This window comes from Dromaius novaehollandiae, chromosome 5, assembly GCF_036370855.1.
Source record: "Dromaius novaehollandiae isolate bDroNov1 chromosome 5, bDroNov1.hap1, whole genome shotgun sequence".
Classification (NCBI taxonomy): Eukaryota; Metazoa; Chordata; class Aves; order Casuariiformes; family Dromaiidae; genus Dromaius; species Dromaius novaehollandiae.
Genome location: NC_088102.1, coordinates 69,771,367 through 69,798,860, shown reverse-complemented (window position 1 = coordinate 69,798,860; position 27,494 = coordinate 69,771,367). Strand labels below are relative to the sequence as shown.

The window sequence follows — 27,494 nt, the reverse complement described above, 5'->3', positions numbered from 1 at the left end:
TAAACATATTTTTGCGCTGAAGTTTCAGCTACCCTGCATTCAGGATGCCCTGAAAGGGAAAAAATGTAAGAGACTGGGTTCACTAAGCAGTGTTCACTGCTGCACTGCATCACGCCAGTGCTTCATCCTGGAGTAGCTGTCACATCAGCACATTTCTTTGAAGAAGGTAGCAGGAGAAGGAGAAAAAGGTTTCTCTTCTCTCCCTGGTATCCATACCTGCAGTCCTACACAGAAGAGCAATATGGGACGTTCAACCCATCACAGGCAACAAAGAGGCCGGTGTCATCAGCCCTCTGCATCCCACATCTTGTTTGTGCTTTTATATTCTCAGCAGGGCTGTTAAGCAGGAGGAGCTGCTCCCAGGTTATTACTTTGAGAAGTAGATTACCTTTTAAGTACTACTCTAAGAGGTTTCTGCACTCCAGCTTGGGCTCTCCCTCTCAGAGCATAGGGACTCGAGACAATCAATCCAGAAAAATAAGTCCAACAACGAGTGACTGAAGGAAGCCCCTAAAATGCCCCCACCTCTGATGGGAGAGAAACTCCCCATCAGCAACACATCTTTTGGGGAGCTTCCTGCCTATTGCCCTTCTCTTACTGGAGGCTTTTACACCATCGGTTGTGCTGAATCAAACCAATCATGCTTTACAAAGCCGTCTGAAACCCCTGGGGGAAAGGCAAGTACTATCCTTTTCCTTTCCTTTTAAAGGTTTTTCCAAGTCTGTTACTGGGTTGTACGTACAAAATTAACAACCATGATTCGTAACAGCTTTTGGAGTGAATTTAATATCATGCACGTTTATACGAAGCAGGTAGCTAAGTGCTATGAAATCACATATTCTAGCTATATAGAAAGACTCCTTTGTTCAGGAATAAGAAACTTGTTTCACCTCCTCTTCTAGGGGACCAGTCTTCCAAGTTGAAAGCACTCCATGGCTTTCTTTAAGTCCACAGGGCAACTTTATTAAACTGTTCAGCTGGATCCGGAGTTTAAGAGAGAGTGACCAAGAGTGAGGGACATCAGATACCGAAATGAACTCACAGAATTCCTCCATATCGAGCTCCTCCACCGCATGAATGCCTGTTAGGTGAGCAATTCGGCCTTGAATTCTGGTCCTTTTGTACCCGTTGGTTTTCTCCACCCTCTCGATCATCTGCTGCTGACGATCAATCCAGTACAAGTGATTACCCAGCACAGTCAGTCCCATTGGCTGAAGGATGTTGGAGTCCTCCAAGGTCACACGGTTAGCACCTGAGATCAACAAAAACAGAGACTGATCTTACAACAATCAATGTTGAACTATCATAGATTTTCTTTAAAAAAATTCTCATTCTTGAAACACGTTCTAAGGTAGCTTTTGAGGTTCCTAAATCCAATTCTACTAAATTCTGAAATTATTCAGTTGTAAGGTCATTGGCTTCACCCATCTCTGCAGACTAAGGCTCTGCTTTTCAGCCTCACCTCAGGTAAATGCAATAAACTGCCATCGGCAGCATCATGTTGATGTGTTATTTATAACTGCGTGCAATCACTAAAAGCATGTGTCACAGATACAAGGCTCAGCTCTTGGATCAAAATTTCTTTACTACATTTGCACACTTACCAGCGCACTTTGTTGGAATCCACCAGTGATACTGCACAAGCAATTAGCTTCACCAGAATTACTCGGATAAACGCAGCGATCATGCAAAGCAAGAGGGGAGTCCACAAATCCTGTCACATGCTAAATCATGTCCACAGGGATATGATCACAAAAACAGGCCCATATTATAACAACTATACTTCTTTCCTCACCTTCTCTTTTTCCTTCAGTAACCAACCAGAAAACCAATTTCCATGTTTAGAAGAAACAAAATGTAACTCAATATGCTTTTCAACAATAACACTATCAAATGTTTAGGTTTACTGCTCTACAAAATAGTCTCAGTCAATATGTAAAAATCAGGTTAAATAAAAAAGAATTTATGACTGCTTTTAACTTTAATTGCTTGCAGTCCTCTACTGTGTGCTGTACTACACTTGGTGGCATTTAACTGTTGCTTTTTTTTATTTTTGTCTAGAATGAACAAGAGATTCCAAATTATTCTATTATTTCACAGAAACCATTTTTAGATTGTGCATGCCTAGGCATACCAGATATATTTGATTTTAAAAATGAGGAATGCAAATGAGATCATAACCTGGTGGTATCTTTGTTTTGGTATTTCATTTAGAGTAACGACAGTTTACGCCTGCTTGCATTAAGAACAAGTTTTTGAATAGCTACACTAAATGAGAGTATAGAATCTGGATATGCAATAAAAATGCTAATGAGCACTAGATTCAACTAATTTGCTGCATAAATTACGTAGAGGTCAGCCAAGCATATGACTAACATTTATTTCAATTACAGATGCTGTTAATTTTGCACAGGAAATTACTGCCTGCAATGACTCTTACTTGACTGCCATGATGAATACTGCCCGTACTAAAATAAATAAATAAATAAATAAAACATGCGTGTGTGTATGCATGTATATATGTATGTATATAAAGTCAGGAATTCCTGGACTTGCAAATAATAGTTTTCCTGAAGTCATCAAGGCCTTTGTTAACTCTCACCACTGGGAGAGGAAGGGAGCGCTGGAAAGCTGACAGAAGAGAGATCCCTGCCCAGAACCAGTTTTACATGAGTCTGTATCATTTGTCTTGAACTACTGAGGAAGTGACCCTATAGCACTGGGAGGCAAATGAAGACGACAAGATGAAATGTAGATCCAGGCACACAATAAAGCAGGTTTGCAATCTACCGCTCATGGGCCCTGATGTACAAGCAGCTGACTGATCCCTTGATATGTAGACTTCATTTTCAGTATTTAAATTGCATCAGAAAGCTAGGAGAAACCCAGGCCTTTTAAGTTTCCTTAGTATTTCCAGGTGCCGCTGGATTTTACTATGGTATGTTCATGACAACACGCACTCTCATTTTTCTTTACTATCCGTGTCAAAAGGCCTGGGGCCAATGAAAGGAGAGAGCTTGCCCTCGTTTGCCCTGGATGTCCGTCATCTCAACACTTAGGAGAAGTATCTAATTCCCACTGCTGAAGAAGGTTTCACGATTTCCAAGGAATGGACGCTGGTCCAAAGAGCTTTCTCCTCCCCTGCGAACATCAAAGCGCCAAAGGAACTTTCAGAGCCAGCCAGCAGCCGGGGACTGTGCTGCTTGCTGCAGGAAAGTAAACACTCACCGACGGCCTGCGCCTCTCTTCTAACGGGCTCAGCAAAAAATTCGGAAAGTAAAGCGTACTACAGAACACATGTGCCTGCACTGATTTCACCAAATGGGCACTTAAACCTGGCCCTCAATACTACTCTCCACTAGTGCAATCCCCGAGATGGTCTCTATCTTCTCCTAAACATACAGGTGTTAGAAATACTACTACGCATGTACCATTTTGACAGAGGAAGATACTCAGTGAAGAAAGCACAGGGCACTTTGTTCATTAGCTCTACAACTTGCTGAGCACCCTTAGGTCCTATGAACTTCAGCAGGATTGGACTGCCCAGCCCCTCTCAAGGAAGATTGTCATTTTGCCAAACTGAGCCTCAAATTTTGACCCAAAAGCACAAGTTTCAGCTGCATTCAAGACACCCCAAGAATGGGAAAGCTTCATTTATAGTTTGATATAAAGGAATCTCCCTCTGCCTTCATGCTCTTTGAGTGCTAAACTGGCCACTGGTGTCCTGAAGGGCTTCCTAAGGCATGCTGAAATCATGAAACGAGGTGCCAGGTGACCCTCCTGAGCTGGTAAGCCTACTAGAATACTAGCCTTTTCAAACAGTCTCCTAAATCCAGGCCTAGAACAGGCTATATTTAATGGTTTTGGGGGTATATTTCAAGAATTGTCTTTTTCCTCCCTCATCTGTAAAATCTGAACAGTGGCGATGTGAGAAGCTGCTGGAGATTGCATGGGATAAGCTGATTAATCTATATTATAATTATGTTGGATTTGATCTTGAGTAACCGACAGTCCAAGTTATTAACTTAAAATTTTAAAAGGAGAGGCAAAGGGCATCTATAGCACTGGATAACACCATCAGATTGTTGTTCAGAAGAACTAACAAAATGCAAAACTCAATCTGAATGAATAAAAGAATATTTTCAATAAATATGTTAAAAAAAACCACATTACAAGTAAAGAAGTGTTGAATTTCCATAGTAATTAAATACTTTGATTTCCAGTACGAAATAGATGCGCTGTCTTTTCAAGGTGTAAATTAATATTTAAATGAACATTAAGCTGGAAGGACACACACTACTTAAAGTCTAACTGAAAACAAAGTATTTGCTTTCACCTTAACAATTTTATAGCTTCCCCAGTCACTAACAATAACATAAAACACTACTTTTTAATTGACTGATGTGACCGACTAAAGTTATTTGCAAGTATTTTATGAGATTCTAAAAAGCATCAGCATCTCAAACTGAAAAAGTCAACCACCTTACAAAGAAACCTGCCGCTCTACAGACTGGTTCGCAGTTCTTCCTTCCTTCTCTGAAAGTTAAGCACTGGACAGCTGAGGTTACTCCATCCTTTGGCAGGCTGCTCTTAACTACCTGAGTGTAGTGAAAACTTCCCAAAACCTCCATAAACATGTCATCTCCCAAAGCCTGCAAGGGAATAAGATTGTCTGGAACTGCCTAATTAGCATAAAGGATATTAGACACAATTTTGGTCTAGTTTATCCAAAAACCTCAGTTTGCACTAAAATCCTCTTGCTAATACACGTCTATTTTAAAATGTTTTGCCCAACGAACATATTTAGAGAAACTTTCTCAAGTGAAGATACTTCTGGCTGTTAAATTTCTTCTGAAGTTGTGATACGAGACCACGAAATATTTTTAAATGAGAAATACGGTGTTAACTTGTTAATCAAAATCAACAGGTCAGTGGATCAAATTATGGTGACCTCAGCTGGATCAAATACAACCACAGCTTTCTGGCTACATGGTATATATCCTGCAGTTAATAGACATAAATGTTTTTTTTTAATCCTGTAGTTTTCCCCCCTCCTTTTTATCTTACCTATAGGGTTTGAATCTTTAGCTGTGACTCCATCAATAAAGTGCATTGAAAGCTTTGGTTCAATATTAACCAGAGAAAGTTTAGTTTTCACTGCAAAAAGATCCAAAGAATTGGATTCAAATATTGATCCAGTCTCCAAACCTTTCTCAAACAGAGTTTCCAAGCCACAGAAAAATGAGGAATGCATACCACATACAGTGGAAGCTGCCGCTGCAGGATACAACTATGCCGTGCAATGGCCTAGCTGCTGATGCATTCATATATCACTTTACCTGAGTTCTATTGTCAGGTCTTATTTCTCCAAGACATAGATCTAAAGCAATAAAAATAAAGGCAGCATGTGTCTCATCTGAAGGACTGCACAGTGCATTTTATTTCTTAACTGCAATAATTGTTTCCAGACTGCTTGGCATTTCGTGCTGTACCACGCAAGGATAGTCCGTCTTCCAACCAGTAGCCTGACAAGCAAGAACAGCTACAGCTTCATTAAGAAATATATTTTCCTATTACATGAGATCAGCTTTTCACCAGTCACAACACTAAGTATTAGTCTCCTCTTCTCTTCTCAATTCCTAAATCTCTGCCTGGCACGTTTCCCTCCTGCCAAGCGGGCTGACTTCCCCTCCATCTTCCTTGGGGCCTCTTCTCTCCCTTCTCCTTTTTTGGATTACACTTTAGCCTCAGTGCCTGCATGACATGCGGCATTAACATCCTCTCCTTTCACTGCTGCTTCTCCTCCTACAGCCCTCGTTTCATCACTAGATGAAGCTCTCAGCATCTCTCATGCGTTTTGTGCCCCACTGTATTAACCTTTCAGGCACAGGTTGTTTCGTAGGTCAGTTCCTGTCTTCCCTCCTGCCCTCTGTTTCCCTACGGGGTCCTGTGTCCTCTCTAACACCTGTCCCAGACTGGACATTTTGTGGCTACGTGTGCAGTCCGACAGTACCACCCTGTCCAGCTAAATAAACCACCCTTCGAAGAAAGGCATAGGTGGCTTTTCCTTCCCAGCCCCAGCTTCATGTTCTCATCCCCACTCTGGCAGAAGAGACCTGTGGCTGACCCTTGAGTCAGTTTTAACTGCTCAACACTGAACTGATCTTGCAAAGAAACAGTTTTCTCCTATTTTAACTCCTGAACTGGCTCACTACAACGTAAGGGAAGGGGTGGGACTACACTGAGAGATGAGAGGAACCACCAAGAACTGGAGAACCAGCCTTTTATAGCAGCTGTTAGTCATGAGATCAACCCAGCTTCTACTCCCTCATGCTAAAGTTTACTTCTCTCTGTAGTTCTTTCAAGATTTTGATTTCTTGATGATGAGAGAATGAATCATGAGACAGAAAACATGGACACTAAATCATCCATGCTGTAGTGCTCATCTAATGAGCAAGGACATTTCTCCGTCATGTCTTCAACACTGTCAAGTGCTTTGAAAAGTCAACGATAAACAGTATTCTGTAACAACCATGCGCTGCTGCTGCTATGGGCCTGGAGCAATGTTTTTATTTTACTAACGTGGGGAGAGTGCAATGAGTTGACATCTCTCTACTGTTTTTCCAGACAAATTGCCTTATCATCCAGCTTAAAAGAAAGCCCTCCCTCTTCCTTCTGTTTGTTCTTAAGCTACCATGATATTCTAGGCTGCAAACTCTAGAGAAAGAAAAAATAAAAGCTATGCAAAGTTTTCAAACCAACAGACAAAAAGGAGAGGGAGTAGGGCTGTGATTTAGGGGCTCAATGACTGGCAACGCCTCTCTAAATCTGATCTTGCTAGAGCTGCTTTCAGAACAAGTCAAATGTCCCTCCTGGAGGGTGGCAATCGTTACAGACATGTCTATTCCAATCACATCAAAGACGGGAGCCCACCAGCAATTGTTATCTGTGACTGCCTACACAGAACTGGCAACTGTGGAGCTAGGAGAAGCTACCGGGGTCAATATCAAAGAAGAAACGATGTCATGTAGATACAAATACACTGCTCCAAATGTTTAAACTGCATACCACATACCTGACAAGTCACAGCTTTCGATGCGCTTCAGATCTGCATCCACCCAGAAAAGCTTCCCAAGCTTGTTGTCAATCACCAGTGCTACTGGCCGGATCAACCCAGTTGTAAAAAGCACTTCTCTCTCTGTGCCGTCAAGGGCAGCACGCTCAATCTTGGGAGCTCGCTCTTGCATGTTGGTGAAGTACATGTACCTGAGAACAAACATATAAGGTGCTTAAGGGAGAGCTTCAGAAGACAAGGGAGGCAGTTCCCCCTTGCACACAGGTTCCAAGTCATAAATGGAAATGGTTTATACAGGGATGACTGTGGTGACTATTGCTTCCAGCTGCAAAGATCCAAATCTGTTAGCTACAGAACCACAAACATTTGCCAGTTGGTGTACTGCAATAGCCTGAAATCAACAGCATTTCACCTTAAAACACCAAGCCATAAAATGCAATGACTCTGCCCTGCTGCCCCAGCAGCAGAGTGTTCTTGCAGTAGAGGTGAGGGCTGTGAGAAGGTAGCATAGACCTTCTGCAACCATCCTTGAGTCAAGCTGTCCCCACCTGTGAATCAAAGCCTACGAGCTCCTTCTGACAAAAACCATTAACCATCGTTTCCTCTCCTGCCGGGTGCCTTCCTTTTCAGCAAGAAGGTCTAACTAAACTAGAGAAGAATAAAGACCACAGAAGGAAGAACGGCTGAGGATGCCCCATGCCTGAGGACACACTTCCACATATACTTTAAATCTGCCAACAGCAGTTCAGCTGCAAACAGAAGCAGTCTCTGCCCTCCTCTACATAGGCAAAAAAGGCTTTGTACAGCCACGCGGTGAACCAGATCACAGAACCCATCTAGGGAAAAATCCACCATTTCTTCAGTGTCACTCAGGGAAAAATCCACCATCTTTTAAGTGATGGATAACTTGGGCAAGGTCCCTAATACAGCGTGCTGCACCGCTTCACAGCCATCCGTGAGGGCACAAAGGAGGAGAGGCAGCAGTCACAACACACAGACAAGGGAAAGCCAGAGGGAAGGACTTCTGAAACTTTGACAGAGAAGTTGAGTGTCCAGATCACTAATTCACCTCTTCCCAGGTAGTCACAGTGTTCAGCACAGTCTCTTCCCCATTTTTCCCTCTTTAAATTTAAAAACAGATTTATCTTTATATAATTGAAAAAACTGACTACAAGAGTGTTTTAGAAATCAACAAACCCAAACTCCCATTTTAATGCACGAAGCAGATAAGCTTTCATAAATACAAATTATGTTCAAGTGAGTTAGTTGCAGTAAGATGAGAATCTTTCCTCTAACCCCCTCTTCCCCACAGCAGCTTTTCAAATGGGTAGAGTACACTGAGCATTGCATAAAAAAACAGTCCTGCAAATATTCCAGATAAGACTATCTGGGTACTCATGTATTCACCCAGTCATGAAATACTGTCATTCAACATCTGCCAAACACCTGGTAAGCCATTTTACTAGTAGTCTGGGATTTAAGCATCTAATTTATTAAAGAGAACAATAAAAGGGCCAACTTGGACCTCTAAGCATGAAGTTACTAACTACCTGAACTGGAGATGTGGTATGCTGAATCTAACCAAAATTACTTTGCAGCAAAACAACGTATCTTATTCTTGTGGGAAATCACTCTAGGGCATCCTACCTGTTTTAATTCATTCGTTTTTGAAATACAGATCAAGGCAAAGCTGACCTGAAAACGTACAGGCTTAGAACATAAGAGAAATCTCTTCTCTTTTCTTTTTTTATACTATTACATAGGTAGGAGTAGTTTTGTCATAAAAGAAATACAAATTGTTTCTAGAAACATTGTTTTCATGATGAACAAACATCAGAGGCAGATCCCCAGATGCAAACACAGTGTAAACTCGCCTGTTTCTTCCCGTTTGGTGATGCTGCCTGTGCGCCCACACAGTGGACAGGATAAAGCTGTTTGGTTTTGCTTTCCCCACCTGGGTTAGCTCCCCGCTATAACCAACCACACCGTGTGAACATGCATGTCGGCACACCAGAGGAGACAGCAAAGGAAAGAACGGGAAGAGGAAGCTGGATACCTTTGAAAGGCAGAATCAGTCCAGCAAAGTCACCTACATGGTGAACAATTAAATACACAAAAGATTCTCCTTTAAAACAAAACATATATATACATACATCACAAGGTTCTCACACACAGCTGGCATACACAGCTACACCCCAGATGTGCTCTGTACGAAATGCAGAAGGGACCCTCACCCTCGCTCCGCGTTCACTACAATGGCCCTGGGCTTGTCGTGATCCCCGCGCAACACCATTCCAATCGACTCGCCGTTCAGCCTATGCACGTTGACCGAGTTTGTGGCCTCGCAGGTCCAGTACAACGTGTGGCTGTATATATCGATGCTGAGGTCGTGTGGCTGCTTCTCTGGATTCTGGCTTTGGTTTGGAGTACTCATGACAGTGAAAGGCTGCAAGACAAAATACGGGAAACAATTTCCAGTAATCGTTCTGAAACGGCACAGAAAGCACGGTTTACCTACCCAAAGGTTTACCTACCCAAAGGTCCAGAAACCTCCCAAATCACCAAGAAACAACAAGAATAAGAAGTATGATAAAGGTGAAGTTTTTTAACTTGTCAAATAACTATAACTCTGCCTCATGCCCACACCAACAGCATTACCTTGCTTTTACTCTCATGCCTTTATGATGAGCCTTATAAAATTTGACATTTTCATTAAGGCGAAGATCCTGGAACCTGGTCATTGCCCTCAGATATATTAGCTTGAATACTAACAAACTTTTATACTTTACTTCTATGAAGAGCACTAATGCACGTCATAAAAATCTCTGAAGGAAAATAATCTTTCTGTTATTTGTTTAAAATTACAGTGGCTCTTCTATGGTACCGCCAATTCCCGTGCCACTGGGATGCTGTTCCTGCTGCCAGGACTCCCCACGTCACACTGCAGTAGCCTCCAGAGGCGCCTGCCTCCGGCCATATAATAACGGCCAGAGGAAAGTGGTGGCTTTTTAAGTGTCCTAATGCAGCATTCTTGATCCAAACACAAAAACAGTACCAGCTAAAGTTTGTATGAGTCAAGAAAGCTGAATACAGCATCCCGTGCTCAGTTTAAGCCAAATGAATTGGCCACAACAGCACGATCTGCAAAAGTTAAAGACATTTTCACAATCTGCTTTTAAACCTCCACGTTCTATCTAGTGATATAGGAGCTTTTTTCTTTAAACCTTTATCCCTCTTTTTTCTTGACAGCATGCCTAAGAAACACAAAGAAATCATTCTTTCCCTTAAATCAAGGACAACATTACCTTGAAATGAAAGTCGAAGCATCATTCACAAAAAAACACTAGTTAGCAAAATTCAGTAAAAATAAAGTTAGTGAAAATTGGAAAGTCAAAATTCGCAGAGGAGCTGCATCTTCAAAGCTGTGTGCCCAGGGCAACGCAAAACACAGAGCAAATGAATCTCCATTGCAATTTGCACCTAGCGAGTACCAAAGAGAAGCCAGACTCCAACAATTAGCACCTAGCATAATCCAAAAAAGCAAGAGCAACACTTCTTCAAAACTCATCCGCAACCCAGCTAGTTACTCATCCCAACATACCTCCTCCCCAGTCTTAACAGCAATGGCCAAAAAATAAAATTGACGTCTCTTTCCTGAAAGGATACCATAAAATCACCTAATTCTCTAGATGAATGAGGAGAGCAGTTCAGTTCCACTGAAATCATGTCACTTCGTTTAGATATGACTGGTCAAGAACAAGGGAAACATACCTTGCTCATTCTCCATTTGTTTTCATATTCTTATTCAAACTGTAGTTTCTGAATAATCTGCTATCCTGTCCGGGGAGTTCAGCTATGTTAACACATAGCGCTTGCCCAGAAGAACAGCCCACTTTTTCCCCACTGTCGTGTGGATAACTAGCACAAAAGAATTAAGCCCCCAAGCCAGTAAAACAATCAAGCGTGTGCATAAGTCTATCCCTGTTCAGCACAGCAATCAGCTCTGTGTTGAATCAGCATTCAAGAACAGCTTGGAGAGCTGAGAGAGTTTTCATTTTGAAAGAGCTTTACAATGATGACAGTATGATCACACAATTGCGTGCACAATATTGATTTTGGTACATAATTTCTCTGCCTTGAGATAGTGAGTCTGCCTTACTTCATCACCCATCCTTAAACTAAATACCACTATTCAAGGCTTATAGTTTCAGATATACACGATAATACAATTATCAGATTCTATTATACTTCTTTGTGTACAAACTAAAATCACAATCTTAAAGGCCTTTTTAAATTTTTGTATGTCAACAGAATAATACATGAATAAGTGCTGGCAAGACTGAAGTTTAAACTAATGATTCCTTGGTGCAAGGGAGAGAGAAGAAAGTCAAGTATAAAGAAAGCACATACAAAGGCTCACACAAAAGTGTATATACACCATGTAAACTTGCCTGAGTGCCATCATCTTTGGCTCTTTTTATAATATTCTGACGTCCATCCACCCAATAGATCAATTTATCTAAGGGATCATAATCTATAGCCTTGACGTTCCTTAGACCATGCATAGGCAGGATGATATCTGGACTTTGCTGGTCATCTGGTATCATCCGACTGATTGCAGACTTCTGGCTAAACAATAGGAAGCTGGTAGGGGCTGAAACAAGCCAAAACAAAATGTTTAAGACACTGTCAAACATATTGGTAGCAACTGCCTACGCATCTAAGACAAAGAATATGTGGAGCAAAACCCCAAAGAGATAAAAATATTCACAATGAAGAACAAGATATTCATAGTTTGCGATTTTTGCTATTAAGCTGATAAAGTCCTCTTGTATCCTTTGGAGAGCAAATGCACACACCCTCACACCAAGACAGTATTTCCATTTTATATTATGAAATAATATCCATGTGGGAGTTAAGTAACACCAGTGACATTGTGAAATACAGAGTCACAGGTTTTTATATATTATCCTCTCATCTGGTTAAAATTTCCTTATGAGTTGCTGTGCCAGGATGTCTGAAGGTCAGTTTGTTTGTTTGTTTAAGTCAACAGCATATTTTCTATTCATCTGCTATTTTCATTAGGAACTTAAGATTCCTATGGACTGCTGGTGAACTGACAGGCTCATAATGGGGAAAATGAACTTATGTGATCTCCCAAGTTCACGTGCATGTTGCTCAGACTATTTAGGAAGCTGTTTTCTTGGGTGCTATTTCTGCTGACTTTATTAACACTTGTCTAACTAAAACAGTTGAGAGGAAAAGATGTCTTTGTTTAGAATTTCTCTTCCACCCACCTACACACTCAAGTAAAGACTAGGAAAGCTTCTAGCACGCAGCTGAATCACCTCAGCAAGCGCTTCTAGTGAAACAAGACCGAACACACTTGACAGTGCTGTTATTTCTAAGACGCTAAATGAAAATCTTCCAGCCATTATTAATGTCACAAAAACAGACAAAAAACTCCACATTCTGACCTCATATTCCAGATCACCTTTAAAGCCAGAACCTTTGATACGGACACGCGCTATCCCTTCCCTTTCTATACTAAAAGCAACACAAGCATCCAGGAGCTACAGGTACTGAAGAATACAGTAGTAAACAAAAAAGCTTACAGCTACAGTTCCTGCTGTTGGGATCCAAGGTGTAATGAGCAGCACAGCCGCACCTAAATCCATTTGGTATGGCGAGGCACAGGTGGCCGCAGTGGCCGTTGTTTTGCACACAATCGTTCAAGCCATCCTGGCGTGAAGAATGAAAGACCAATATATCCATCACAAAATCCAGATGGCCCTGAATAAGTGTCCTGTTCTTCCCATTGGTCTTGTCTGCTCTTTCTATACTGTGAAGATTCCAGTCTGTCCAGTAGATGTAGTCACTGTATTGGGTTAATCCAAAGGGATGAGGTAGATCATCTGCTATGATTTCTCTTTCTTGTCCTGCAAAAATAAGGATAATCAACTAAAGGATAGTTATGATGAAACGGGGGATGAAATGATGAAACAGAAAATGTGATGCATATTAACAAAATTTTTTTTCTTCCATTCTTAAAATAAAACCTCACTTCCCAGGTCAGTGTTGTGGGATTAAAGTTTCCTTATTATGCAGTATCTACTGAAGAGGTAAAACTGAAATACTTGCATTCAAAAATCTTATCTTGATACCCTCTCTCCTATAGAGCAATTTGAAAGCGTGCCAGCGTATTGCCATTTAAATAAATACTACTCTATGTCACATGCTTAACATCCCAGAGAAACACCAGAAAACACCTTCAAGAACACCATGAACTCCAGGAATCACTTAAGTCAACAACCACCCCCCCCCCCAACTGATATGCACAAAAGCAACATGCAACAAATTTGAGATTCACAGACAAAGAGCTATGAGAAATGATGGTGTTGTACTCAAGAAACAAAAATCATTTGCAGTACGATTTAGCGTACAGCTACCCGGTGGGATTAGGAAACCATTTGTTTGGCAGAAATCCCAATACTCCCACACTCTGTGCCTCAGTTAGCAACATTCATAACACATTTAACACCTTCTAGAGCATTATATGGCCATTGCCAAAGATGCAATACTAATGTAGATAAAACCTTACTGTAAATGACCTTCCTAAACATTTTTAAGCACAAACCTCCATGAATCTATGCCATTTTAGATTAAATGAAGATATCCATGTAATCATCAGCATCATCTGCTGCTGCTTCAAACAACATTCTATGCTAGATTCTATAGAACACCCTTTTTTCTTCCCTTGCCCTCCTTCCTTCATGCCCTTTCATATTTGGCCAAGAATAGAGAAAGACAGAAAAACCATAACATGAAGCCATTTTCCTATAAACTATTGCTAGAGCAGAGGCAATCTTCCCAACTACCTGTAGGCATCTAAAGTGTGAAGTTAAGAGCACCGCTGTCCTGCACACTCTTGGGTACTTCTTAAAGCAATTCTGGCTCACAGTGATGACTTCAGGAGACAGGCTCCTTTGAAGGAAGCAGCTAGGCTGCCTTTACTGAATTCTGCTAGTTGCTAGATGGAGGAAAATCTCCCAAGAGGATGATTTTTGCCTGCTGCGTAATGTTTATCATGTCAAAGAGTAAGCTGGGACAGCATCACTCATCCACTTAAGAGTGCGTCATTTACTGCTGACAGGGTAGATGCTTCTATCAGCAGCTCCCATTCCGATCCTTTCCTGACAAGGAGTCCAGCTCGGCATCATGCCGGTCAAGTTTTAGCCTAATAACATTTCTTTAACCAACCAGCCCACTCGCTGGACGTCTACCTGAGTCTTCACACTCTGCTAACTACAAAGACAGCATACATCACTGTTAGCTTCAGCCGTCCTCCTTCTACTTTCCCACCACAAAAAAATGTTAACAGTAGGTTCAGCTGTAGAACCAGTTTAATTTACCACAGACAATTTGAATATTTCTTCTCAATACCACAATCAGTTTCTAGTCCAAGTTTGCCTGTGGCTATTTTGTTTCTCTAAGTATTACACAGAAGCTTAGTGAGAGCTTTGATAGATCATTTACTCTGGATGAAAAAAACCCCAACCCTCTGGAGAAAGAAACAACTTCATTGCAGTCTCCAAACAGTAACATCCATTCAGCAGTACTTATCTCACAGCAACAAATACAAGCAAGATGCACAATCGCTGATAGCCTTGGAATCCGAATCTGTATGGCTATGTCTGTTTTCCAGAGCTTTAATCCTTTTTGTTTAAATGTTTTAGAAAATGCTTTTTCTAAACATCTCTTTCTAACATCAGCTTGTCAACAAACAGCCACGTTTTACTGTAGCCAGAGAACAAGATAATGCTTACATAAGCCGAGGCTGACATACAGTTATCACCAGAATAGTGTGGGATTGTTTCTGTTTTTCTTTTTCTTGCACACATTTAGAAGCCTACTAAGAAACTATGGAAGCATTTATTTCAACATATCTTGGTCATCAGCTTAAAGTGGAGTCCTGCAGCTCAGTATATATATTAATAGAGAAGCACAAAAAGGTGCAAAGGTTAAGCCAAACTACTGATACTACTAATTTGTGTTTTTTAAGTCCCTCCAAAACATCCCAGAGATCCTTTTCCCCCCATGAACAATTTTTCCAGGTTTCTTTCTTTTCTTCTTCTCCCCCCCCCTTTTTTTTGAGGGAAGGGTTTGTTTTTTTATCTAGAGCATGAAATTTATGAATAAAAGCACATAAAACCTTGTAGAAGCACAAAAAGTAGATTTGCTATGCTCTGAAGACATGCACGCACAAAAACGTCTTAAAAAAAAATCTCATTCTAATGATAGCTTTTCATGGAAGATTAAAAAAACCTGAAAAGTGAGTTGCAGGGATGTTATATATGTCATCAGCCAGAGCATTACTGCAACAATCCCATGAGAGTTTGCTTAAATACCGTGTCTTCAGCCACATAAACCTTGCTTTTTATATTGGAATCCCAGGGGATTAATTCGTATCTAACAAAAGCATCTCGTTCATTAAGATCCCAGGTCAGGAACTTCTGGATTCCATTTCTGATCTTATCATTGATTCACTGTGTGCATTTGGAAACTTATATGACCCCTGGTTCCTCACATGAAAGTCCGTATCATCTGCCTAAACTAACACCTTGAAGAAGACTTAATACTTATAAAACATCTGGAAGATCTGAAAGCTCTGTCAGCTGCAGAAATGAAAACTCCCTTCTTTTACCAGTTAGTTATCATGTCAATTTTAATGTAAAAGTTTATAAATCTTAGCACAACCTTTTGCATATCTTTTGAAATCCCAACGGAAGGTATGAAAATGTGTAAGGTTAAGAACAAAAAATGTTATGGTAGACTGCAGAAGAAGCTATCTTTGAGACTGCAGGCAGAGCAAGCAGTATTTTGGGTTGGATTTTGAACTAATAAAACTAGTCTAAAGCTAGACTCTGGAAACACAGGTCTGGAGTTAGATAATGCTTCGACAAGAAGTTAGCGTCCAGACTTAAAAGTCAGGGACAGTTTGCAGTGAACCTTTGAGTTATCTTCACCTTGAGGAACTCGGAGGTCATCTTTCTGCTTTGGTAAAATACATTCAAATTGACAACAATACAGAGAAATGAGGTTAAAATGACATCGTATCTCACCGACGTTTTTAGATGGGGAACCACAATGTTTTACTGCCCTGGTATGATACTTTAAAAAGTATGGTTATTAATTTAGGAAGCTTATTTTTTATCCCTTTAAGCATCTAGCTCTTCGCTTACTCTCAAAAGGAATATATACATACATGTTCATCTATCATACTATTTCAATCTTCAGAAATATTAGTCACCACAAACTAGTAGCATACATGTTTTAAGTCTAATAAATCTAACACACTCAAAGTCTTAGAGAAAAAGCTGGGTGATTTAACACTTAATTATGGAATATCTCTCAAAAAGATAAGGGTTAGTTTGGGGACAACAGTTCCAAGCATTTAATTAAAATGCTCTAAATATCTACTCAATCCCTTCACTGTGGTCAGTGCATATTTTTGCAGTGGCTGGTGTAACTCTGTGGTGTAATATAAGAGCGAATTACCTAGCATATTCGACGACTCAATCATGCTTGTATCTAAGTCAGTCCAATACAGCCTTTGGTCTGCGTAATCAATGGTGAGATCATTGGCACGACCCACTTTATCCACCAAAGTGATGCTGTTTGTTCCATCCATATACGCCCGAACAATCCTAGGTTTACCTCCCCATTCTGTCCAGTACATGTACCTGCAGTGACAAGTGGAAGAAAAAGGAGTGGAAAAAAAAGGTTACGATAACTAGGTGAGGTTGAGCTCAGCTACATGGTTTGATTTTTCCGAATTTATTTTCAGTTCAGTTCAAAGAAACGGGAATAACCCATGTGTAGTTAATAGGCTATGTGCAGTTATTCAGTGTATATTACACCACTCCTTCCTGAAACAAGGACAAAAAAAAAAAAAAAAAAAAAAGATTGACAGTTCTTAATTTTTCCACTGCAGCCCAGAGGATTGTGGAATTCATGAAATGTTTATCACATTTCAAAAAGCCTGAGGAAATGGAGCTATGGAAAACGCCAAGTATCTAGGCACATACGAGTAGACGCAACCAAAGCTTAGAAAAATAACTGAGCCCCTTACCCTTTGGTAGGATCAAGAGCTAAAGACCTTGGGTTGTCCAAGTCCTTCCACACAAGAACCTGCCTGAACTGTCCATCCAGGCGAGCCACTTCAATTCGATTGGTTCCAGTATCTGCCCAGTAGAGGTTCTTTCCCATCCAGTCCACAGCCATCCCCTCTGGATAATCTAGTCCAAACTCAATCACATGTTCAACAGAGCTCCCATTCATGAAAGCTCGGCTTATGGTCTGGAAAACAATTGTATAAGATTATTACTGTGCTTTATGGATGCCCCACCAAAATAAAAAGAAGAGATTATGAAGTTAGTGTACAAGAAAAGTCATAAAAAATAAATCAGTCAGTGTTGCATTTTTAAAATAAGCTTCTGCTGTCAAAAAAGATGTATCAATTCACAAGATGAAAAGGCCTCTATTTTCAGAAAAGCTAGCAGTTTCTGATGACCAGTCCCAGACATCTCCACAGGACATGATTTTCAGAAAGCACTATGCATCTGCACATTCTTCCCTGTCCCTTCTTCCTCTCTTCCATTTGCAATTAAAAAGTAAATATATTTTTTTAAAGTACTTAATTCTTTTTAATGCTTTAAGTCTCAGGAATCACTCCAGAGAAATTTGAACTGAACCGTTTTTCATGATCAGTCACCTTGAGCAAGTTTGCTGACCCCATCTACATTTCAGCTATACACACTCAGCAGAACAAGTCGTGGGACAAGGACCGTGCACAGATAAACAAACATTCCTAACAGGCAGCACTGAAACAGTCCCCAGGTAAATCACCAGGAACATCCAGGACCTATGTACGATTCCCCTCTCTTGTTATCAAATTAACACTGAGCAATCATTCTACATTTATTCCTAACCGCCGGCTAAAATTTCAGTTATCAATTTCTTTATCATTTGAGAAATGCACATGCCAGTATAACAGACATTTAACCTTTTTAAAGGGAAATGTCAAAAACAGAAATTGTGTACTACATTTCCACAGGTATGACCCACACTTCGGAAAATATGCAATCTTTTTTGAAAATGATCCTTCACATAACCTGCCCCCATTCAGAGGGAGTGGGACACGAGGGACACGGCGGTGGCTGCAGGAAAGCAAGTGGTCTAGGGAAAGAGGAGGGCGGCTCTGGAGTTACACTGCCTGTGGGGGGTTAAGGGCAGAGGGAGTGAAAACCCAGGCACCCTATGTCACATGTGTGAAAATACAATATACTGGATGACTCAGGAGGCCACGAACAATTAAAACGCTTTCCAGTTCTGCACAAAGTGACACTGGGACCTACTCATCGATTCAGTGGAAGAAGGTATTTTCCACTGTAAATGGTTAAGACAGCCCCAGCCCCAGCTCTCCACATGCTTGTGTGAGATTTATTTAATAACTGTGTCTGCAGCACACTCATTTATTACCTTAGCACTGTTCTCAGAGGAAAGGTATCTGCATCACAAACCGCACTGCTAACACCGAAGCACAGCTCTCATTAGTCTTCAGAGGCGCTATGGAAACTGCGCTACCACCACGATCACTAAAAGTGAGCTCTGCCCTATTATGGCTAAGGCGTATTGGCAAGGAAACTTTGACTGCTCACAGAAAACCTGTTATGAGGCTAAACAGGGGAATTCAGTCCCCAGTGAAATGAATCTGCCATTTTCTACCATTACTTAATTCACTTTAAAAAGTTAAATGACACTGATGAATGGCACACACTCTCTTTAGCCTGTACCTGGATATGAACCAAACATGTCACATCAAATTCCAAACTGCTGGGGAACACTCCGACAAAACTGGGGGGACAATACAGCGTGGAGAGGACTAGGCAAGCTCCCTGGCCTCCTCTGCGTAGCTGAATCGCACCAAGCTGGAGCCACAGTCTAACAGTAACTAATCCAAGGTTCACTTGCCAAATGTTAATATTGAATAAGGTTGTCTTCCAAGTCAAAACTGGAGGGGGTTAGCAAGCTCAGGAGGTTGCCAAGCTTGATGTTTAAATTTCCCTGCTACGTGGCATGAACACCGCTCTTCTACAATAGATACATATATGGATGCAACACACGCGGCATCCAAGATTTAGACATTTGGTACGAGCAGACACCAATCTGGGTTTTCATTTGAAGTGGGAGCATGCCTGTCACCCAACTGTGCATTCAACAATGCAACTGTCTCCATCCCCAAGAGTCTCCCTGGATGCAATTCAATGACAACATTAGCAACTGCATGATAGATCATGTAACAGAGACCTTTGTTAGATCAAAAGAACTGCTCTGTGACTTTATATTCAGGGAATTCGCATGTCAGTAATACCTTCAAACTAACATCAGTCCAATAGATTCTGTTATCAGACACATCAAAATCCAGAGCAGATGCCTCCTTGACTCCAGTAAGAGGAATAGCAACATCATTATTATTGGTTTCGAGGGAAATCCTATGAATCGCTGCTCTGCTGGTGAAAACTAAGAAGGCTTCAGGAATGATGCAAGTCTTCATGTCACTCAACAGCTCAAGGCCAATGGGACAGGCACACCTGGTCTCCTGGGGTGTAAAGAAACACAGATGGCTGCAGCCTCCGTTGTTCTCTGCACAGGGATTAGTTCCTTAAAAACAAAACAAAACAGATATTGGTGTATTGAGGAGGAAGGGAGAAAGGAGGAAGGGGGCAGGCTGAATGGAAATGCAGTTTAATTTTCAAAATAATTTAACACTGTGAGTTGTCAACAGGGAACTCCAGAAAAAGCCATTCAAAACTAGTTCTTTCCTTCTACCCAAGGATCAAGAGGCTGGTCCTATCCTCCCTATAGCAAAAAGAACTGCTACAAATATATCTTTCTCATTTCCCCAAAGATTAAATTCCTTCACTGAAGGCAGGCAATTACGTATATGTTTAACCTGGCTATTTTTGGCCAAGTAACTAACCATTGTATCTCTTTGAAACTGTCAACTTTAAAACGTGCTCGAGTTCAGTAACACAAAATAGTGAGAAGAGCTAGATAACTGCAGTTCTTTCCCAGCTGCTTAATTTAATGCTGAGATTCATTAGCAGAAGCAATTCCAACAAGATCACCCCAATTTCACACTTACTTTATTCGTGTGAACAAAAACGACTAAATGGGGAGGGAATGTGTGGGGGAAAGTAAGTGTTAAAAGACAAAGGAGTGCCTTTCTCCATCAGTGGGAACCAGGGATTTAGCTCTTTAAAGACTGTTACCACAAGGATGTCTCCAAGATCAGTCTCACCCAGGTTTCTTTTAATTTTCGCTTTCAGGCTGTACGGATTTCAGACTGCATGGATTTCAGACTGATGCCTTAGCTTCTACAAGTTTGTTTAGAGCCGTTTGAAATCAATGGATCACATTGGTTTGCCCCAGTGACCTGCCACTGGAAGGCAAGAAAGCTATCTTCTAGGAGCTGAGTTCCCCACCAAAACCATACCTTTTCAGACCCACTTAAAGCTCTGGGGCCTGGGCATGGAAGTTTCATGTTATACAGTACAAGAAAACAAGTTCAAGATCACCCTTGTACCTACTGTCCTGACTTTGCTGGGGGAGGTTAGTATGAAATAGTTTGTGATGCCCCTGTGGTGCCGTGACACCCACTGCCATTAGGAATAACCCCTGCAACATGAAGATTTTATTGTGCTCTAAGTATAACTTCCTGAAAGGCTGGAAATCCATGTACTGGCAGGGTGTAATTTGGCAACACACTATATGTCATTCTGTTGCAACTATTATCAGTTGTTTTGACAGTCAACCAGTTAATCCATTTACTGCCATGCCCAGGCTCCAGTCTTCCAGGTAGTAGACAGATCTGCGGTGAATATGCCTCCGCCATGAGGTGTTATGGAAGCCCGAAGGAATTCAACCTGCTTGGCAACACCCATGACTTACTCTGCCACACTGCAAGCTGGGGCCATGCACCAGCGGCCTCCATACACCTTTTTACACTGCCAGTTTCGTCAGATGCCCTGGAAGGACACAGAGCTCCTGCTGCGTGAAGGTAGCTCCTGCCCAGCTTGTGCTCTAACGACATGCTTGGGCAAGAGTTAAGTGCATTCCCTTTGCATCCAGGCCACACTGTATTGGCCACTACCTGTGACTACGCCACACTAACTGGCAGAGGGCATCCTGCCAGCTGAAGAACACTGGGACTCAGTACTGGAAGAAGAGAACAACAGAAAACGGAGCAATTCTATGAGCACCAGATGCAATGACACCAGATTCCCTATGGATTGGAGACAGGAATGAAATTCAAGCCCTGACTCTTTCCACAAAAAGTCGAAGACAGTGTAACGGAAGCCGTGGAAGACAGGTTGAGCGTCAATAAAAACTGGAAGCCAATGCTTCTTTTTCAATAGTATGCTTTCCCAACTGCACAAAAAACAGGCGCAGTTTTCCTTTAAAATCGCTAAAGCATACAAGACCATAGTTATTCCCATTGCAAGTGCTAAAAAGTTACTTAATGGAAGCAAGCCCATCTAGAAACTACTCTAAATCCAGTCTATGACTGCTTGTGCTTACCAAACACTTTGGTAACACTTGTTGCTTTAAGGCCCATTAAGTCTGGCAGCTGATCGATAATGATGTCTCTGCTAGCCTTTATCTTGTGCACCCTTTCAATGCTTCGTCTCTGCCAGTCAGTCCAGTAGATGTAATCTCCCAGCAGCGTGAACCCAAATATATGCGGCAGCTTATCTTCCAGGAGGGTTTTCCTCATTGTTCCATCAACATTTATGACCTGTGGGACACAAGGAAAAAAGGAAAAAATAATCAGTTCTAATGTGGCTGCAATTAAAAAGACCATACCAATTATTTTTTGACAACTCCTCCATTTTTACACAAGAACTTCCCAAAATGCACAGCATGCCTCCTTAATACAGTTGTAAGTTTGTTCAAAGAGAAATCGATGGAATGACAAGCCTGCAAGTGAGTAATCTCACCCTTGATCCACTGTAAAAGCTAAGCAACATGACATCAGTTCACACCTGCCAAAGCCACTGCAATGGCAGGGCTTTTGGGGATGGGGGTGAGGTTCAGGGGATTTTTCATCTTCATTCATGTCTTGGTCTCACTTCCAAACTCTCCCCCAAAACACTGGACTGCTAGAGTGGCCCTTGGCACCCAGTCATGGGTTTGGATTGCTAGAGTGGCCTTTGGGACTTGATCACAGGGACCAAAAGCCATCAGAATCCTTTTGATCACAGTAAGACCATGGAGAATCTGCACCTGGTGGAATTGCTTTCCAAAATATCAGTTTTTACCATAAAACAATTATGGTTTTCTCACTCTTGTGATAACAACAATCTTTCAGAGGCCAGGTAAGTACTGACTGATATAAATCTGTCTTCCCAAAACTGCAGAGAAACTTCCGCAGCAGTGGAGATGGGATAAGCCCCTCAGGCACATCCCTGCTCTCAGGTAATTATTTCACAACTGCTCGCTGCAATGGCCTTGTGCTATCCCACTCTGCTTGACACAGAAGGAAAGAGACTCACACAGACCAAGCATGATCAGTCATCATTGGGCAAGAAAGGAAAATAAGATGTCAAGTTACAATCCTCCACACCACACGCTTAAACTTGCATCCATCTACAGCACAAACTGCAATGATCTTTTCAACCATCCAAACAATGGTTATCCATACCGAGGAGCGAATATCTTTATCAGTCTCCTCTACGGAGCAGACAAAACCCAGACTCGTCTCCATCCTACTTCTTACAATCGACAGCTGCAATGTAACTGCATATATTTATTCCAAGTGGTACCTGAAAATTTAGACTGTGGGCAGCATCGAGTTCACTTTCATACTAAAACCAAAACAAAGACCACCACACTTAGGACTCTCTATTTTCCAGTGTGATTCAATCAAACCTCCATTTGTTGCTTAGAAACACTCTGCAGGTGGGCATCTGCCGTGCTTCAACCTAGGTTGTGCATAAGCTGTGACTGAGGCAGAAATTTAAGCCATCTCCTCTTTGCCATCATTTGGAAATTCCTTGTTTATTCAGACTCAGGATATTTAACCTGTACCTTGGAGGAAACTAAGTTGTCTCCCTGTGAGATGCCTCTATTTTCTGGTGATTTCAAGACAGCTACAGTGATTTCAGCATTGTATTCCCTCAGCTTGTAAAGTGTTAAGTGTTTAAGCAGTATCTGTTTTTGATTTAAAATGTTTATAATTTAAAGGCCATGTAGTATTAATCCATTAAATGCCTGCCAATATACCGGGCAGTCAAAATCATGCACAAGTTGGGAGGCAGGAGCACACACGCAATTTGCTAACAGTGTGACTAATGACAGTCACCGTGTCTTGTTAAATCAGCATTGGGATTTCAACACACGCGTGCATAGGTATCCAAATTTACAAATGAAACCTCCAATTTGAAAGCTGAAGCTCCTACTGCTGTTAACCAACGTCTTACAAATTTGTGAAACAACATGCATTTCTTCCATGAGGCAGTTAATCTGGGCATGACGTTTCCTTTTTGAGAAATTCAAGTAAGACGTGGTCACCAATTCTACTACACGAGTTTTATCTGAAAAAACTGTTAAAGAGTTGAAGACTAAAAAGGGGAGACGACATGCATGGGCATCGTCTGCAAGCACCGGGAAATTCCCCAGACACCCTGAAACTACGGCAAAGGGGTAAATCCAAGGATTCCCTCCGGATCAAAAGCCTCCTGCTGGAGACAGTTAAAAATAACAGTGACATTCCTAAGTTTTGGGGAAGTTTTGTGTCAACCAATCAAGCTATAATTCCTCTACTACTGGGCAAAGTAGTAGAGACTTAAGATTAATGTCTTTTTATTTAGTTAAGCTAAATACAGTACATTAAAAAAAAAAAAAGGTTATGTCTGCGGTTAAAAGCCAAATGGTTCTGCAATTATCTCATTACATCATGTCCAGGCAAACCCCAAATGCTCGTTTATTTAAAACGGTATCAATCCCACAGGCAATACTGCGGGTTCAGGAGTTCACCACGCATACTCAGGTGCTGGAGCCAAACCGGTGCCACGTTAAGTAAACAAGCCACAATTTCCTTTGCAAACACAATGAGGCATCGGCAGGATGACGATCAAACCAGCACATTGCAAACCATATATATGTATTTTTTAAACAGAGATAGACGGTAAAATTATAATTCAAATATTAGCCCCGCCGACTAAAATACAGCAGTCTCGGACGGCATGCAAGGATGCAGAAGCATACATTATTTATATTCACGCACATCTGTGCATGCTGTTAATTTGCACAGTCACCACCGAAGCTATGAAACGAAAAGCCTGTTGGGCAACCTAGTCCTATCCTGTCCTAGTAACGAACGAGTCCTACGTTGCACCACTGAGGAAGCCTAATGGGAATGGAGAGCAAAAATGGGGTACCAGACAGCAAGAGATGTTTAATGGCTTACATTTCAGCTAAGGGGGAGAGGGAGTGTTTTCCTTCTCTCCCCCTCACCCCCCCAATCCCAGTGGGCAGAAGAGCGAAGGAGTCCAAGCGCCTCCACTCGGATGCGGGAGGACGATCCGGAGCTGGAGGACTTTTCCATGGTGGGCGATGGGGCCTTCTCGGTGGCAGCTACTCCGTGTCAGCAGGAGGGACGTGCTGACCATTAGACCATCTTCTAGTAGCAGCCACGGCAAAGCGTGGATAACTAATGGTGAACTGTCACGTGCAGTTCAATACAGGCATATATACATGAGCTAACACGCAGAAGGGTACGAGACTAATCTTGCGGTAAACCCCACCCATCTGGCATATTTTCTCTTTTGAATTTTACTGTCATCCATCTTCCCAGAGATTCACCTCCTCTTTAGCACATGAACTGAAACCATGAGGATGCAAAACAAGAAGTTAATCTACAAACTGGCGTCACAGTGTGGTCAGAAGCACAACTCCTCCCCGTGAAACCGCACGGCTAATAAATACCCTACCTAAACACACCATGTAATGTTTGCAGTTGTGCCGACTGCAGCCCAAGGGAATGAGGTGCGTGCAGATTTTAGGAGGAAGATCATCTTATCCACAGAAAACTAAGTGCATTAAGAGGCTCTCTGCAAGGCTCAAGTACCTAAGGACACTGTCCCATACAGAACAGATCAGAATCGATACGTTCAAAGAAATACATGTCGAAGAATTCTGTTCAGTTCAGGCAGCTGCGCTACCACTCGCTGTCTCGCACCGATACTAACCGCGTGCCGGACTACATAGCGAACCCACGCAGAGCGCTGATCCGGGAGAAGAAACAAGATTTTGGGGCACAGCTTTCACAGTCCACTTCTTGAACCGATTCAACGTTTGGCTGCACAAGCACTAGTACCAGTCCCAGTAAATGGGCAGGAAGATGCAATAGAGCAGGGAGAAGGCCCCCAGCCCTAAACACCATTCTTTGGTGGTACAAGCGCATTATTTTATAAAACAGCTTTCCTTTTCCCCCTCATTATCCAAGACTTCTGCAAAACATCTTGAGGCCAGAATAGGCTTTTGGTACTCAGGAATTTCTTCCTCTTTCTGTAACTGATCTTGACTTGGGTCAAAGGATAAATGCAACACAAATCTGCTGTGCTTTCCACACAAAACACTGCGAGGCCCCCTTCAACGGAGGCACACGCGAAAAGCCCCTGATTCCTCTTAAGACTTCAGTGATATATCTTTTAATGAGGCATCACCAAGCATAGCTAAAATCCACCCTGGGCAAAATAAAATCAGCATCAAATGCCTTAATGAACTGAATTACACAGAAAGCACAGTAAGGCGATAAGGTGCGATTTTGTTTAGATGCTGCTGCTGCAGCATATGCAAAACGACTTAATGAATATTTCCAAATATAACACTCAAAAGCTCTTGGCGCTTTGAAGAAGATTAAAGTAAAACAATGCAATTAAATTCTACACATCAGTGTGATTCATGTAGTCAGCTTGTATTTCAGGCGCATCTGTGAGAGAACGACGATTCGCACACACACAGAACGTCTCCTGCCAGAACAACAAAGCGAGCGCGGACACCTTGCTCCTCTATTTAATTCATTAAGATAAAACTCAATTTATTCAATTGCTACAGACGAAGCTGAGGCAAATGGAAAACAATTCTTGGACGGGGCTAAAACACTAAGTGAACAGTAAGCAGACATGGCAGGCTGGCCCCGGTACAACGATGTCAGTGGCACACGATCAGGGGAGCCCGGAGCTGGCTGGGCTGTCGGTTGATGGCAGCTTTCCCAGAGAGCAGGATTTCAGCCGGTGGAAGAGGAGAGCAACTTGAATGGCTTCTACCAATCCCCCCCCGAAGACTCCGAAAAGGCATCCTAAGGGAACTGTGCCCAGCCATCCTGGGCTGGAGAAGGGACCTGTGAGACATTACCACGTAGGTGGCTGTAAATAGGGAAAGAAAAAAGGCAAAGGAAAAAAAAAAAAAAAAAGGAGAGAAGCAGAAAACTCCAGAGGGTCAAAAATCCTGCCCCAGAAAGAGAAGAGGGAAGCAGCTGTGAGCACGCTGTACCACAGTCTATATTCAGCTGAGTTTAAGCCATTCGTTAACATTTCCAACAGCTGAAATAGAACCACCTTTCATCAGTCCTTCAGGATAAAAGGGGATTCCTCTTCTTCATTCTGAAGGGGCTTAATGCCAGGCATGTATTGGCAGACACTGGCAAGCAGAAAAGAGGATAAAGTTAAAAAAAACAGTACCAAAACTCACATATCAACAAAGAAAAGGAGAGAGGAGGAAAACATCTGGCCATTTTCCACAAAAATAGACTATATGAGTCTCTTAGCAATCTGTTGGCTCAAACGCTTGGGTCAGAAACGAGACTCTAGAAAGCAACTCCTCATTATCCTGTCAACTTTGTGAGAATATGAATGATTTTTAAAAGACTGTCATGCCGTAATTCCAGTCCATCTTGACAACATTGAGGCTGTCTGGTAAAAGACACATCATAAATAAAGTTCAGTGGTTTTCTATTGTCATTACATTTCATGGATTAATCATTCTACCATGTCTCTTCTTTTAGATCATTCTCAGGTCAGGTAATGTTTGACATAGACACACATGCTTTTTTATTATATTCTGAACTGTCACCTTGCTTAAGTATCCATGTTGGCTGCCAATTGCAAATAATTTAGTCATTTACTTTTTACAGATTCCAGCAATCCTACTTTTTCTTTAAGTCGTCCAATAAGCTGTGAACCAAGGGAGCATGCAGAATGATCTGTACAACATAAAGAGTGAAGCACCCCTCCTGAACACCAGATAACAAATCTACAAAGTATCATGACTTGCAAATCTGCAGTTTCTGCAG

The 27,494-nt window shown here is 41.7% G+C and overlaps 1 protein-coding gene across 3 annotated transcripts in view; it reads right to left on the bottom strand.

The window, feature by feature from the left end:
• The window catches only part of LRP5 (LDL receptor related protein 5), a 175,382-nt gene that overhangs the window by 22,405 nt on the left and 125,483 nt on the right, over positions 1-27,494 (bottom strand). For all 3 annotated transcript variants that reach the window (XM_026108080.2, XM_064513233.1, XM_026108081.2), the window contains exons 8-16: positions 21,719-21,935; positions 19,509-19,798; positions 17,208-17,434; positions 16,634-16,818; positions 12,691-13,014; positions 11,527-11,729; positions 9,310-9,521; positions 7,076-7,266; positions 1,043-1,252 (exon numbers count right to left, since the gene is read on the bottom strand). In XM_026108080.2, coding sequence (XP_025963865.2) covers positions 1,043-1,252; positions 7,076-7,266; positions 9,310-9,521; positions 11,527-11,729; positions 12,691-13,014; positions 16,634-16,818; positions 17,208-17,434; positions 19,509-19,798; positions 21,719-21,935 — 2,059 coding nt within the window. The remainder of the gene's footprint in view (positions 1-1,042; positions 1,253-7,075; positions 7,267-9,309; positions 9,522-11,526; positions 11,730-12,690; positions 13,015-16,633; positions 16,819-17,207; positions 17,435-19,508; positions 19,799-21,718; positions 21,936-27,494) is intronic.